The sequence below is a fragment of the Corticium candelabrum genome, chromosome 14 (genome assembly GCF_963422355.1).
Source record: "Corticium candelabrum chromosome 14, ooCorCand1.1, whole genome shotgun sequence".
Lineage (NCBI taxonomy): Eukaryota > Metazoa > Porifera > Homoscleromorpha > Homosclerophorida > Plakinidae > Corticium > Corticium candelabrum.
In genome coordinates this window covers 4194316-4209315 of record NC_085098.1, presented here as the reverse complement: position 1 = coordinate 4209315, position 15000 = coordinate 4194316, and the positions used below count along the sequence as shown (strand labels likewise).

Here is a 15000-nt window from a genome sequence, read left to right as displayed (position 1 = left end):
GTGTGTGTGCGCGTATATCACCTGGTGGTACAGCAAGCTCATCTTTCGATACGTCTGTAAAATCAAGTACTTCTACCTCTTCTCTTGTCAGCTGCTTTAGAGGATGGCCGCTCTTGCGAGACAAGCCTAGAGCAGTGTCTCCTCGTGCATCACGTATATACATATCCGCATCTTAATTCAAAACCATAAAAGTTCACAGCGTAATAGTTAACATCTACAACTATATAATATATATATATATATATATATATATATATATATATATATATATATATATATATCTTACCGTTTTCAACGAGCAATTTGGCTAGATGAGGATTATTAATAACTGCGTAATGTAGAGGTGTCTTTCCTTCAATGTCAGGAGCATTAACGACTACTCCGGCATCCAACAACATTTTTGAAAGCTTTTCATAACCGTTTTTTGAAGCGTAATGAAGCGCAGTCTAAAATACAAAGTTTTCAAGTAGCAAAACCCACAAAACGTTTGCTAATTAATATTATTACCAATCCTCTGACATCCGAGGCATAAGTGTCTGCTCCCTTGCGAATAAGATTCTCCGTCAGAGTCTCAAAGTTACGATCAAGTGCAACTAGAAGTGGGGATTTTCCTTCGTTGTCTCGTGCATTCACATCTGCCCCAACTTCATCGGTAAGAAAGTCAACCCCTTGTGTGTTGTTCATCGAAACTGCCACATGTAATGGTGTCTTGCCTGCCTCATCTTTGGCATCAACTTCAGCACCTCTTGAAACAAGCTTGCGTGCTGCTTCTTCTCTATCTGGATCAGTAGCTAATAAACGCACAAAAATATTGGCAGTAAGACCAAGTGCGTCTGCTCTATATACATACCAGCTGTGTGAAGGGATGTGCGTCTTGTTTCATTCCTGTGGTTCAGATCTGCTCCCAGATTGATTAACATGTCGACGCTCTCACCCGTAAAACAGTGGCTGAGTGAAGTGTCACCATAATCGTTAACAGCTGTAACTGTTTCGGGAGCCTTCTGTGCAATAGTCACAATGCAAGAAACAGAATCTTCTCTGGCTGCTATCTAACATAAGAATTAATTGAACGCATAAATACAATTCTGTATGTGTGTGTGCGTGCGATATTAGAACTCACGTCCATTGCAGATTCATCAAGATCACTTCTGAGACTCAAATCAGCACCCATTTTTGCAGCTGTTGTGATGGTTTCTGGGTTATCACAAGCAGCAGCAACGAACACAGCAGACTCGCCAAAGCCGTTTGTTGCATTGATGTTAGCTGTATAATATTTGTTGGTAAAACAGTTATTAGTTATGGCGCACGCACGCGCGCGCGCGCACACACACACACACACACACACACACACACACACACACACACACACGCATGCACTCACGCACGCACTCACGCACGCACGCACGCACGCATGCACGCACGCACTGACGCTAGCCTACGATCCAGTACATGTATTTATCTGTTTACAACTGCATGCCCACGCAGATGCTGACGAATACCACGATATTGTGAGTTTAGAAACTCCATCACGTTTGTGCGGTTCTCTTCTGCTGCATGATGTAATGGAGTAGCTTTACTTTCTGTTTGATCTTTCAACTCAGCGTTAGAGCGATCATGAGACACTAAAGCTTGTAACGCAGGCAAATTCCCCGTTCTTGCAGCAACATGAACAGGAGCAACACCTTTCTAAAACGTCAATACATCTAAGGATACCTGCAATTTGAACTAAACCAAGATCTAGACTCGCTAACCTTGTCAAACATTTTACTACTAGCACCACGCTGAAGAAGAAGCTCCACAGCGTCAGAACTAGAAAATTTTGCTGCCGTATGCAGGGCAGTACAGCCATCAACATCTCTTTCATTGATATCAATCGTATCTTTGATTATCGTTGTTGCCAAGTCGAGATTATCTTGCAGAATACTTTTCTAAATTACAAAATGCGATTAACCCGTATAACAATATTTATAGAGTATAGCGCTAAACAGTGTACTTGTAATGGTCCTAAACCAGTTGATTTATCTAGCAACAGGTGCATGTCCTTGACACTTCCACCAGTAGATCGATGCTCTCGACTTTTTGATTCTTCATCAAGCCTGAGAGACAACATCAGAATAGAAAATCGTCAAGACAAAGTGTAATAATAGTATACAATATACTACACCGTACTTTTCTAAAATATAGTGTCTGTCTTTTCCATGATGACAATCCATGCATGTCTCTAGTTCACCAGCTGCACTGCATTTCAAACTCCATTGTTTCTTTTTGTATTCCGCACATTGACATTCTATTTCACGACAGCATTTCACTCTTTCAAACGGAAATCCAAATGTCTTGCATGCATCATTCATCTTTGAAGCAACAACAAACTTTCCTCCTGCGACTCCTAACGTTTGAACAATAAATTAAATTTTATCAAATACTGACCATATATAGCATCTCACCAATAAATGCTCTGATAATAAGCTCGGCGTCTTTGTCAAGTTTATAAGATTTATTCTTGTATGCTGCCAGCCATGTTTCCCAATCTACTTGAACTTCCTATCCATTAATAAAACCAAGTCGAGTAGCTTGTTCTCAGTTGTTTAATTAGAGTATTAAATTAATAATAATTAATCAATCTAGTGTTTGTAAGTATCTCAATTTATGCATATTACATTATTTTATTTTCGTATGATTAACTTGATTTGCAAGTCTCCCATTCTGAGGAATTGACACGTAAGACCCATCTGCAGATATAACGACCAGAATATAACGACCCGGATAACTGATAACTTGTATCTTTCGCCTCTAGACTCTACGGTACCGTTCTTGACTTTGACGCGTTTGCCCTCAAGCAGTCTAAGTATCAAAGAGTCTTTGAGACTCAAAAGACCTGTACAACACGGCCATTGTAGTAGAAGTCTGTTCCAGCACTAGAGTCACAACCAAGAATGGACAGCTGATAGGTCATTAATTAGGGCTAGGGTTACGGGTTAGAGTTACGGTTAATCAATGCAGCAGGTATGAAAGTCATACGGGCATTATTGGAAACCTCTCTCAATTATACGCACCTCTCTAGAGCAGCTACTAGATTAGACAGTGGCGTAGGAAAATGTTTATGAGCAGGGAATTCGTTCGCGCAGTATGCACAAAAAACATGAATATAATACGTCGTTGAGGCGCTCCTGTGTCATCACCATGAAAACGGCAAACCCACTGTGTCACCATAGGCTAAATGGGAGTGCCCGTAAAGGGACATAATCTGATGATCGACATTGGGAGCAACTTCGCCGCTGACGTGTATAGTCCTCAAGTTTGGAGGGGTTGATCATCACAGTGCAAAATTAAACCACACCCCATATTTTACTTTTTTACTTCCACAGTGTGGACGTCCACCATTGCCTCTAGAGTGTGATGGTCAACACAACATGCACACTAAGTTAGGATTAAGCTGACCGTTTGGTAACCTAAGGGAAATATGGAGCTTCTACGCCTACAAATTTTGGGGAGGCTCTGTCCGCCTCCCCCATCCTTCCCGACGTCACGGCAGTGCGCCGCGCGGTTCACTATATGTGTTACGTTACATACTTATAATATTTATGATAACAGATATTCACACCTTGCTTCCAAATGAATCACACCAAAACTCCTTCGCCTTCGCATCTGTAAACATGCCCGCGACAGTCCAAGAAGATCCATGTTGGTTCCTCACGCGAAACTGCAAAATGTCCAAGTCGTCTAGACTCGTTTGCAGCCTTTCCAACGTCGAATCATCGAGACAACGTCTATGAATTCTAGCCAGTTGACGCAGTTTCTTCGTGGCTATGGTCAACAAATCACGAAACTTGTTGCTCTGGTCGGTCTTGACCAGACTCGGTAGAGAAACTCGGATGTCTTTAGCGACAGCGTGCGCCTTCTTCTGCAAGTGTGAGACGAGATCGCGAAACTTTGGTGGCAATCTCCTCGTGTCGGCAAGGCAAGCATTGACTTCGTTTTCCATGGGGTCTAGTAAGTCATCGAACTTGTCGCTGGATGTCATCGTTTAATTTGATGTACACAATCCTGCTGCACAAATGCAAGGTAACCGTGAATCGATAGAACACAGTTAACTAGTTAAAGATTGTCAGCTGGTACACGTTATCTCCCCTTTAACCTCCCACCCTTGTCGCATACCATTTCAACATCCCGGATACGCTGATATATTCTACCGAGTGTCGTTCTAGAAGTTTTCATAGTACAGTGTTCACCCCAGGATCTCCTAGCAGAGCGGGCTGCTTTGCCTTTCCGGGTGGGCGTGACAATATTTATATATTTACTTGCGCGCGTGCAACAAGTGTGTCTTGCGTAAGCTGTCTATTCCACCTACGGTTGAAAGAAATGAGGTAAAGGTCAAGCATGCATGATCTCGCCAGGTGTGTTCAATTACACCACTACGAGCTGCTCTAGAAAGATATGCATGAATGGTTCAGTTGCTGGCCCGTTGGTCTTACAAACTATAATTGGTTAGTGACCATCGCTCCATCCGTTGTATTCCAATACTAATTATGTCTCCGATATGCAAAAGTATTATCCTCAGTTTTTTGTAGAATAGTTTGTAATTATACATATGCATGGGATTCACATTAGTGGAAAACTAATGGGTTTTGATACTAAAATAATGGGGTTTTGACACTAAAACATGTGACGTCACCTCATTAATATCAATTTCGCTCAGACCGCTTTTGCACGTGAGGTGGCGGGGGAGAGCGGGGAAGAGGGCGGGGAGAAAAATCGCGGGGAGAACAATGTTAGTATAAACTAGTAGAATCAAACATCCAGCAACATAACGTCAAACTCGCACAGCTTAGCTAACAGAAACAACGTCACACACCCTAGCTATAGCCACTGACAACTTTAGCAAACCCTAACAGAACAATTGCATGCATGTGTCTCATTCGAACAGTCAAATTTGATCAATTAAGTTTCAGCAACAGAAGAAAGATTTTCTTAAATTTTCGCACGAAGCATAAAGCTCTCCCCCATGTGATCCATCAGAAAGCTAAATCTCGTTTGGTATTGGCAAGGCGCTCACATGCATGATTTGATTATAGAATTAATTCTAAGACTTTTTTCACATAGACCACCACCTTGTCTCGCTGTTGTAATCGACTGGCCAGTCATTTCCTGTCAGAGCATCCGGGCTCTGATATCGTTCACCTTCAACTTTCCAACACAATGAATAAATTGAACTAATTGTAAGTTGTCACACCAGGTTTGGAGTCGTCACGATGCTTCCTTGAACTTCTACAGCTCCGATCCCATTCATCAGAAATCATTTCGACCATTTGCACAAAGGATAGAAAACGATACCAACAAGCTCGCCAATATAATAATACAGAAGTATCAATCTATATATTATCCTTACCTATAACTAGAAATTCAATCTTTTGCTGAATTGTGTTGCTATTGTTGCTAGAACTGTATTTACCAGCATCAGCGGTCTCTACTGTGGCGAACGTAACTGATGTGTTTTGAAACATTCGATAGAACGACTGCAGTGAAGCACCGTCCTTTAGCCAACAGCATGGTCTCAACGGCAAACGCCTCCATAAACTTTCTACATCTGCTGCTAGGGTGTACAAAGAGCCAACAGAACAATAATGCACCTCGTCAATCTAGACAGGTATCAATGTTGTGTAAGTCTATTGCAGTAAACTCACACACGCACGCACTCACGCACACACACACACGCGCGCGCACACACACACACGCTTTAAAAATCCTAAATGTCAGGAGCTGCCTCTCACAAGTCACGCCCTCCAGCTGTTAAGCTGGGCCCAGTGCGCTACTCAGGCACTTCCAGGAGCACCACTAGTGAAGCCAACTGGGGTGTGAGCACCCGAAGTCTCACCAGGACCCCAGTGGCTGATGTCAAGTTACAGCTGATGGCCACTTAAGACCCCAGTCAATGACCAGGAACTCATTTAAACTCCTGAGTCGAGAGAAGCAAATGTGTGTTAGTTTCTTGCTTAAGGAAATTATGCCATAGCTCGCCATCAATGTGACTTGAACTTGCGATCCTTCATGGTCCCGGATGTACACACTCCATAAGATGACTCTCTAGCTAGCCAACTGAGCTCTCTCTCTCTCTCTCTCCCTCCCTCCCTCCTTCCTCTCCCTCCCTCCTTCCTCTCCCTCCCTCCCTCCCTCCCTCCCTCCCCTCTCTCTCTCTCTCTCTCTCTCTCTCTCACACACACACACACACACACACACACACACACACACACACACACCTAAAAATGCCTAAATGTCAGGAGCTGCCTCTCAGAGGTCACGCCCCCAGCTGTTAAGCTGGGCCCTGTGCGCTACTCAGGAAACTCTGTGCCTGCGCTAGCAAACTCCTGGAGCCGGGCCAGGTGCTCGCAGGAGCACCGACTTGTAAAGCAAACTATGGTGTGAGCACCCGAAGTCTCACCAGGACCCCAGTGGCTGGTGTCACGTCACAGCCGATGGCCGCTTAGGACCCCAGTCAATCACCAGGTACTCATTTATACTCCTGAGTTGAGAGAAGCAAATGTGTGTTAGTTTCTTGCTTAAGAAAATTATGCCATAGCTCGCCATCACTGTGACTTGAACTTGTGACTCTTCAAGGTCCCTGATGTAAACACTCCATAAGATGACTCTCTAACCAACTGAGCTATCACACCAGACACACACACACACACACACACACACACACACACACACACACACACACACACACACACACAATGGCAAATGAATACGGAGCTGTCTTTAAACGGTGATGTCCCCCAGCCAGATGGCCAGGTTCCTGTGCACTAAGAATGCAGTTGTCACATACATCCCCAACTCCATCTCCATCAATGTCACTTTGATTTCCCGGGTTATATGTAAACTCACAATTGTCTAATTCGTCTGCAACTCCTGTCACCACAACAAAAGTGTCACAAATATATTAATAATGTCAATATGATTGCCAAAATAAACTTTCAGCCCTCTACATTCATTTCTGCTCCATTAACTATTAGCTCACAAACACATTAACCAGGAGAGTAGCATGGTATGGGATAGACTGGGATATAACCCCATCATTTGTAGGCGTGGTCAAAAAATTGTGTACTGTAAATACGTGTGTGAACCAAAGCTGTATATAGTATATAAACAACCCTTTTCCAGTCTGGATCTGCCACTGATTCTACCGTATCAGTCAAATGAAAGCCAATAAAAGTGGGCGTGTCCATAAGAGTGGGCGTGTCCCGTAGCGTCGTGAAGTTAAGCCTCCTCATTTCTAGAGGTCATGCTACGCCCCTGCATTAGCAGACACCACAAATTTATCAGCAAGCTCCCAACTCCTTTCCAGGTCTAAAGAATGAATCTTGTTTGCAGTTTCACATTTATGATATCTGAACGCACACACGTATCCTAAACCAGAAATCCAGTATATCTGGTTCAATGAACATAAATGGTTAGTGTGCTGTAGTTGTTCACCCAATTATGCTTTACTAACCATTTCCAATGTGCACAAATTTTGCAATAAACTGTGAGTATGTCTTCTCACAATAATCTCATTACAATTTGTGCTTACTTACCATCTACAAAATCAGTCACCAATACAGTACATGCATTAACCCCAATTATCCGAACGTTTTCAGTGAAAGCCAAATTGTCCGGATAATCAAAAGTCCGGATAAATGAAGTGACTTCCTTGAGGCTCAGTCAAACATTGAAAATCAAGTACACAACAAACAAAAGTTTAATTAATTAACATACAGCAATAATAACAACAACTCAACATGTTTACACATTCAATTATTAGATGTAAGAGTCCTCTGTGGTTCCAATTCTGGGGTAGGTTCACAGGTTAATTTTGATGTTGGAATGACATCACGTGGAAAACACGTAAAAGACACGTGCTTTGCAGGCGGAAATAAATTTTTCCGGATTACCAAATTTCTGGATAATCACGGTTGTACTGGACAGTGTACTACTAATACATGCAATCACATGCACTAAAAAGACTAAATAAAACAAACTGCTAAAGTACAAAAAAGTAAATAAATTGATCTCTTTGTTTGTCAACATGTCTTTTTCCGCTAGATTTCTTATCTTTAAGATGTGATCCAACTCATTTGCATGCCAGCTAATACAGTCTGACTGACATTCATTACGTTGATATATTCCTGAACGTTTGTCTTCAACATACCATCTCCATCTCTGTCATGTTCACAGATGACACCCAGACCATCTTTATCTGTGTCTAGCTGCAACGGATTTCTGGTATCGTTGTTTGCTCTGAGTGGATCCGTGTAATTCCAACAGTTGTCACAAACATCACCGACGCCGTCTCCATCAAAGTCAGCTTGATCAGTGTTGAATACATATAATAATACTGACAGTGATCCTGAATATACAAACAATAGATACGGCAAATAAAGTACAACTAACAACTCAAAATCACTTGAAAGTTTGTCCACCCATCGTTATCAATATCGTCATCACATGCATCTCCAAATTCATCTCCATCAGTGTTTTCTTGGCCACTGTTTGGTTTGTCTCAACAGTTATCCTAATGATGAAGTTGGAGATACAACAACAGCAGCATTTTACTGATAACGACAAACACTGTACCTGCAATAGACAGACAAACAGACAAAGACAAAATGGACAGACAGACAGACAGACAGACAGACAGAAAGAAAGATAGACCGCCGGACAGACAGACAGACAGATGGACATGCAGACAAACAGACAAATGGACAGCTAGACAATCGGATGGATGGAGAGACGCATAAGCTAATATATAGACAGACAAACAAACAGACAGACAGACACAGACAGACAAATGGTCAGACAGACAGTCACAGACAAAAGGACAGACAGACAGACAGACAGACAGACAGACAGATGGACAGGCAAAGAGACAGACACATCAACAGATCAACAGACAGACAGACAGACAAACACTTGTAGTTGTAAACTTTACAGTTACTGTGCTAGCATTGTATTATAAATGTATGTTTAAAATAAATGTTATTTGACAGACAGACACACAGACAGACATACACACAGACACACAGACAGACAGACACACAGACAGACAGACAGACAGACAGATGGACAAACAAACAAACAAACAAAGGAACACATAAGTCAAGAGTTAGACATCTTGTAGCACATTTGTTCGGTGCAGAACAGCCTGTCATCTGGAAATCCATCCATGTCAGTATCTCGACCACAGTAGGTACCATTCCCCGCATACCCTGTCCCACACTGCAAAGTTGTACATCATAGTACAATTAAATTTCCAAATTACAACCATTCGTCAAGTATTATTGTATACATGTACCTTGCACTCGAACAATCCCAAAACCGTTGCTGTACAGATGGCGTTCTTGTGACACGAATGAGTGCATAAGTCACAAAAATCTCCAGGATTGCAGCCGGTGTATCCGTTCCTGATGTATCCAGGTTCACATGCACTGCAGCTGAATGTGCTCTGCAGTCGATCAGCAGAAGAAACACACATAAACACAAATTTGCCAAACAGGCAAGTTCTTCAAGTGTATCAAGTGCATCATTTGACAAAATTACTGCACATGCTCTATCCTACAAGAAATGGTCACAATTTAAATAACTCAAACTGCATTTAAAATTGCTTGTCTGATTTACAGCATTCAAGACAAATGAAGAAGCATTAAAGTGATAAATCCTCAGCTGCTGGCTTAGGTTACAGAACAGCTGCTGCATACATACTGGCACTTGCTGATTAACAAGGAGAACGTGAGAAGGGGGCTGGACACATTGACTGGCACGTGGAATTGTCTGCACGATAATTAACACCAGAGATAACAATGAGCACATGTATTGCATTCCAATGGCCAGTCATTGGTCCATCTACAAGGATACTGCTGTAACTCTACTAGCATACATGCACTCGGTTATTAATGTACTCATCTCTAACAGCTAGACAACTCATTATTACTGGTGTGTGTGTGTGTGTGTGTGTGTGTGTGTGTGTGTGCGCGCATGCGTGCAAAAGTTGGTTTATGCATGTACTGCAGGTCTCCTATTATGATACTACAGTCTTCAACACAGACTCCACTACCTAACTAACCATTGTAGACATAATCAGTAAATATCCATGTTAGGCGAGTGAGTGTATTCCTACACTGCACTCATTCCCATGGGCATAGCATTTAGTCCATCCACTCTGCATAGTCATGGCTGGACTACTTTGAGAAAAATGCACCTTCACCAGATGCTCAACGGCACCAAGTTCCGTTTAAAGCTATATCTGATTAAATAATTAATATATTTTTACCCATGGCAGGACTTCGCATGCCTACACTGTACCTAACAACATGCCCATTGCCCCGCCCCACTCTTTAGCAAGCGCTAGGCTGGACCAGTTATCATTTGCTTCCTATGCCCCTAGTGATTCCTGTTGCATTTCCAGTTAGCCCCATTCTCCTCTACTCCTCGGTCTTTAATTACTCACATAACAATAGTCTCCTAACAACAATTTCTGTCACAAGCATTTGGGCATGCAGCGTAATTAATAGCAATAAATAAATTTTATATTATTAGTAAACATGTTGCTGAAACACAAGCAAGCAACTTAGTTAACATGCCATTTTATTGAAGTACAGCTAGCACACATCTGCTTTGCCATACCGGCTCGTTAATACAAGTTGAACGAACGTCGCAACCTCCATTGTTCACTAAACATTCATCGATGTCTTCACATTTCTAGAAACAAATCATTGAAACGATATAGCCAATGTACATAGCCACATGCATGCATATGGCTAACAGCCACTCGTCTATCTTTGCCAATAATTAACATTGTACATATCTTAATAGCCAGTAAAAGCCTGGTATTCAAACTACATGAAAACATGTAATGTATAGCCTCGTCCCCAGACTCTCTCACGCTAATCTTGTCCGGTGCCCGTATGTTTATTAAATAAGAGAGTCTGGTGCCTCTTGCGCCTAGAATTATCATACGGGCAGAGGACAAGACTAGTGCGAGAGAGTCTGGGGACGAGGCTAGTAATGTACGTATAAAATAGAGTACAGTATAGAACCTCGCTAATCTGAATTCTCACTAATCTTAATTACAGTATGTAGAATGTCACTTATCCGAACAACAGTTAACCAAACGCGTCAGTCTCCCAAATGATCTGTGCTTCGAACTCACTTTAGCTTTGCGCGCACAAAACGGTAATGCGCATGAGCATCAGAGTACACGTGTAGTTCTTATCATGTCAAAACCCCAAAAGCCGTAGAAGAAGCTAAAACGAGTCATTTGTTGTTTTTGTCTCTTGGTGTGGTAAGAAGTGCTACATAATAATAGTATTAAAACTACTGTCCAACACTGAGCCTCAGATTCCCAGACCCTATATGTGGGTAAGGCAGAGAACAGAAGTGTTCGAATAAGTGACATCCTACTGTACCTTTAACATCCTGCCTTGCATACCCAGATTATAATAGGAATTACAAGGCAGCTTGATGTGGGTTGCTGCTGCATAATTTGAAGCAGTTATCTAGTTTTCACCAAATGCACATATCTGACTATTTTAAATCCTGATTGTTACAGTATTTAGAAGTATGTAGTCATTGCAGCTGTGTTGTTTACCACAAACATTACACATGGAGACATACCTAAATGCACCAGTGGGTTAGCCTCGGCCTCCCAGACCCGTGCAGCACCGATTCGAGACTACCAGTGGGTGGGTATCTGTGGTGAGGCCTAGCTGGACCTCCGAGGCTATGCATTTAAATTATTGTAATCTGAACAACTTTACTAATCCAAATAAAGCTCGGAATGGGGCTGTTGCGGTTAGCAAAGTTCCACTGTATGGGTTTAACTTGTACGTGCATAACCGATTAACCTTGTATCTACACTATATACATGCATATCAACACGTGTGTAATAATGTATATAAGTAGACAACTGATATCTGCAATATACCTGTTTAATTCCCAAAGCGTGAGTCAATCCAATACCATGTGGTACATGCCCAGTGTATCCTTGTGGACATGCTGTACACATGTAACCAGGAAATGTGTTGATGCACCGAGTCATATGAGAACATGGGCTGGCCAATTGACACTACAGACCAATAAACAAATCAAGAAATGTAAGATATTAAGTGATACAACGAAAGCTGCAAAAATGCCATTCAGAAAAGCCGTCCATCAATAACGTCCTATCTGAGAAACAACCAGGTAGCAAACTATTGTATACTAAATCTCTAAGGTATATACTTAGTCTGTAACTACATCTAACAGACAAGTCTGCATATGTCGTTCATTACCTTGGCTGCATCTACAGTAGAATGATATAGTAAATTATTATTAATATGACCACATCCAAACTCATTTATAAGCATTGATATAAACTATTCCAAAAGCATACTGTCAATAGATAAATAATATTCTCATTAATTAATTAATTGCCAAACCTGACCATTAGTAATCATAATCAATACTACTTCAATGAAGAAGCACTAAAGGTTACAGAACTACTGCATGCTAGCTGTGCATATGCAGGTACTGACACCTGCTAATTAACATTGAAAAGAGAGGAAAAGGAGTTGCATGTAAATGAGATTGTCAACACCTGGCATGCCAACTAACATCAGCAATAACAATGCATGCCCTGCATGCCAATTGGCTGTCCATCTGTCAGTCTACTGACACACTATGGTAACCTTAGCGCACATGCACCCCATCCCCTCCCGCAATTAGTTACCAACACTAGTAAAACACTACCAACGCTCATAGCTAATTACATAGTGAGCATATGAATTCGAATGCAATCACCGATTTCTACACAACAGAGAGCTGACAATATATTGAGATCTGAGATCATGCCACATGCCTTTTCTGTTATAAAACTAAATCACAGAAATCGTCATTTTCACATCATACCAAAACTGGAAGTTACTTTAATTATTGTCCATCTCACACAGAATTATAGTGTCTTTAGCAAGTTTGGAGTTATGTCAATGATTTTTGTCTGATGTTAGATGTTCCACAGTGGCTTTGGCCTGCCAATGGTGTTTGAAAGCTCCTTCAACGAGACGTACAGTGTTTTCAAATAATGTATTTTTAGCACATTAATTAATTTATTAACAATAGTGTTAGTGTCTTAACTCATGCTTCTTAGTTAATTATGTGTATTTATTGTTAGTATGTTGTTGTTAGGACTACATTCTGAGTGCAACAAGAAAATAAATAAATAAATAATTAAAAGTATTACATGACTGTCTTTAGCTTTGTTACCTCGCTGTAAAGCTTCAGTCTACATTAAAGTGGTTAATCAAGAATTGATATATGTACCTAAGTTTTCTTGCGTCATGTGTACAAATCTACATTAAATAAATAAATAAATTACAATATTTGATTAATCTTACCTCATCAATATCATCACAATCAATACCATCTCCTCTGTAACCTAAAAATGTCAACATACAATCAGAAAAAATATTTGCCAAGAAAATTAAATGTACAGTTACCTGGAGGACATTCGAGACAACTAAACAATGGTGTTTGTTCCACAACATTGACACACTGCACACCAGAAAAACACGGGTGATGGCGATGACAATTGCCTTCACATACAGACAAGCAACAAAGACAATTAATGTCAGCTTCGTGAACTCAATCTTGTCATCTCACAGTTTTCATTTGGTGCACACGTCATGCACACTCCACAGTGATTGTCAACATCTCCAGTTGACCACTCATTCTCTTGGCAAGGTTGACAGCCATCTTTTCCATGAGAACTTCTGTAACCCGCAGGACAGCAATAACAGTTTGTATTGCCAGTTCCATTGCTGTAAAACCCTGGCAGACAAGGAGCACATCAAACTATACAAAAATACATAATCAATTACAAATAACATAACCAGTTAACACAGCCATATGTGCATGTGTACCATTGTCTTCCTCGAATGTCCCTGGTCTGCATAAAGTTCTCTTGCCTGCAATGCAGATGCTACCAGGAGGACATGAAAGACATTTCTCTTGACACTCCTGTAATGTATGTAACGTCAAGCTATATATATATATATATATATATATATATATATATATATATATATATATATATATATTACATATGTATATGTACGTATGTATGTACACATGCATATGAATGAATGTCCCAAGGCAGCTGTCTGTTACTGGACGCATCCACAGGTGGCAGATAGTGGAACTTCCTTAGCTGCAATATACGCAGGGTTTACCCTGTCAAAGAAGCAGTCGCAAACCAACAGCGGTGATCCTAGCAGAGTGGGAGTGGGGCTGGAAATGCTCAATGACGGCATGCATTGCCACATGGCAAGTGCAGGCTGTTGTCATTCATTGTATTTGTGCCAATGTAGCTCCACTGTAAGTAAACCACAGTTCAATAACATTGAAAGCCAATCTGCCTCGGTTTCGTAAAGTCTGCAAACCTAAGTTACTTCAGAGTCTGTTGTGGTTAGTAGGCAACTGAATTTAATTTCTTAGATTCAGCTGTAATCAGGCATTTCAGCAGGGTATTGTGACGTACTCTACTAACAGTTGCACAGACATCTATAAGTACGTGCCTCTGGTAGGTCACTGCATCCTGCTGTGCTACCTGCTTGTTGCCCTTTTTTGGACCCAGTGGATATTACAAGAAAGTGGTTCTGGGTAAAGCACATTCTTAACCACTTAAATATATTCCTGGTGCTGGTCTCTGATGTGTTGTCTCTGTGTCTGTTTTTAAGTCATCACTGAGCTCAGCAGACAAACCATCATCACTGTATGTATGTATTGACATTTAATTTATCACATGGCTCATGCATACGCTTTGGTACCTGATCATCACAGAAATCTGCATATAAGCCATCTGCACAAGGTTCCGCTCGACCATCACTGCATATCTAACCGTCAGGACAGGAACTGCATTCCGCAGCCAGTCCATTGGAATATAAACTTGGTATGTTCTGGCAACTAGAGTCATTCCGAGCACATCCACATTTA

At 41.3% G+C, this 15000-nt stretch overlaps 2 protein-coding genes across 5 annotated transcripts in view; both read right to left on the bottom strand.

The window, feature by feature from the left end:
• The window catches only part of LOC134189751 (uncharacterized), a 6670-nt gene extending 5139 nt beyond the window's left edge, over window positions 1-1531 (bottom strand). For both annotated transcript variants that reach the window (XM_062658119.1, XM_062658120.1), the window contains exons 1-6: window positions 1500-1531; window positions 1121-1263; window positions 851-1049; window positions 508-791; window positions 287-446; window positions 22-171 (exon numbers count right to left, since the gene is read on the bottom strand). In XM_062658119.1, coding sequence (XP_062514103.1) covers window positions 22-171; window positions 287-446; window positions 508-791; window positions 851-1049; window positions 1121-1263; window positions 1500-1527 — 964 coding nt within the window. In that variant the 5' untranslated portion in view covers window positions 1528-1531. The remainder of the gene's footprint in view (window positions 1-21; window positions 172-286; window positions 447-507; window positions 792-850; window positions 1050-1120; window positions 1264-1499) is intronic.
• Window positions 1532-7909: 6378 nt separating this feature from the next.
• The window catches only part of LOC134189780 (thrombospondin-3-like), a 10166-nt gene continuing 3075 nt past the window's right edge, over window positions 7910-15000 (bottom strand). For 2 of the 3 annotated variants that reach the window (XM_062658154.1, XM_062658156.1), the window contains 11 exons: window positions 14835-15000; window positions 13929-14025; window positions 13669-13860; window positions 13506-13601; window positions 13404-13444; window positions 11957-12097; window positions 10657-10731; window positions 9329-9478; window positions 9158-9252; window positions 8441-8548; window positions 7910-8383 (listed from right to left, as the gene is read on the bottom strand). The exon at window positions 14835-15000 is cut by the window's right edge and continues 61 nt beyond it. In XM_062658154.1, the coding sequence (XP_062514138.1) occupies window positions 8347-8383; window positions 8441-8548; window positions 9158-9252; window positions 9329-9478; window positions 10657-10731; window positions 11957-12097; window positions 13404-13444; window positions 13506-13601; window positions 13669-13693 (768 nt within the window). In that variant the 5' untranslated portion in view covers window positions 13694-13860; window positions 13929-14025; window positions 14835-15000 and the 3' untranslated portion in view covers window positions 7910-8346. The remainder of the gene's footprint in view (window positions 8384-8440; window positions 8549-9157; window positions 9253-9328; window positions 9479-10656; window positions 10732-11956; window positions 12098-13403; window positions 13445-13505; window positions 13602-13668; window positions 13861-13928; window positions 14026-14834) is intronic. The other variant, XM_062658157.1, reaches the window with a different exon arrangement.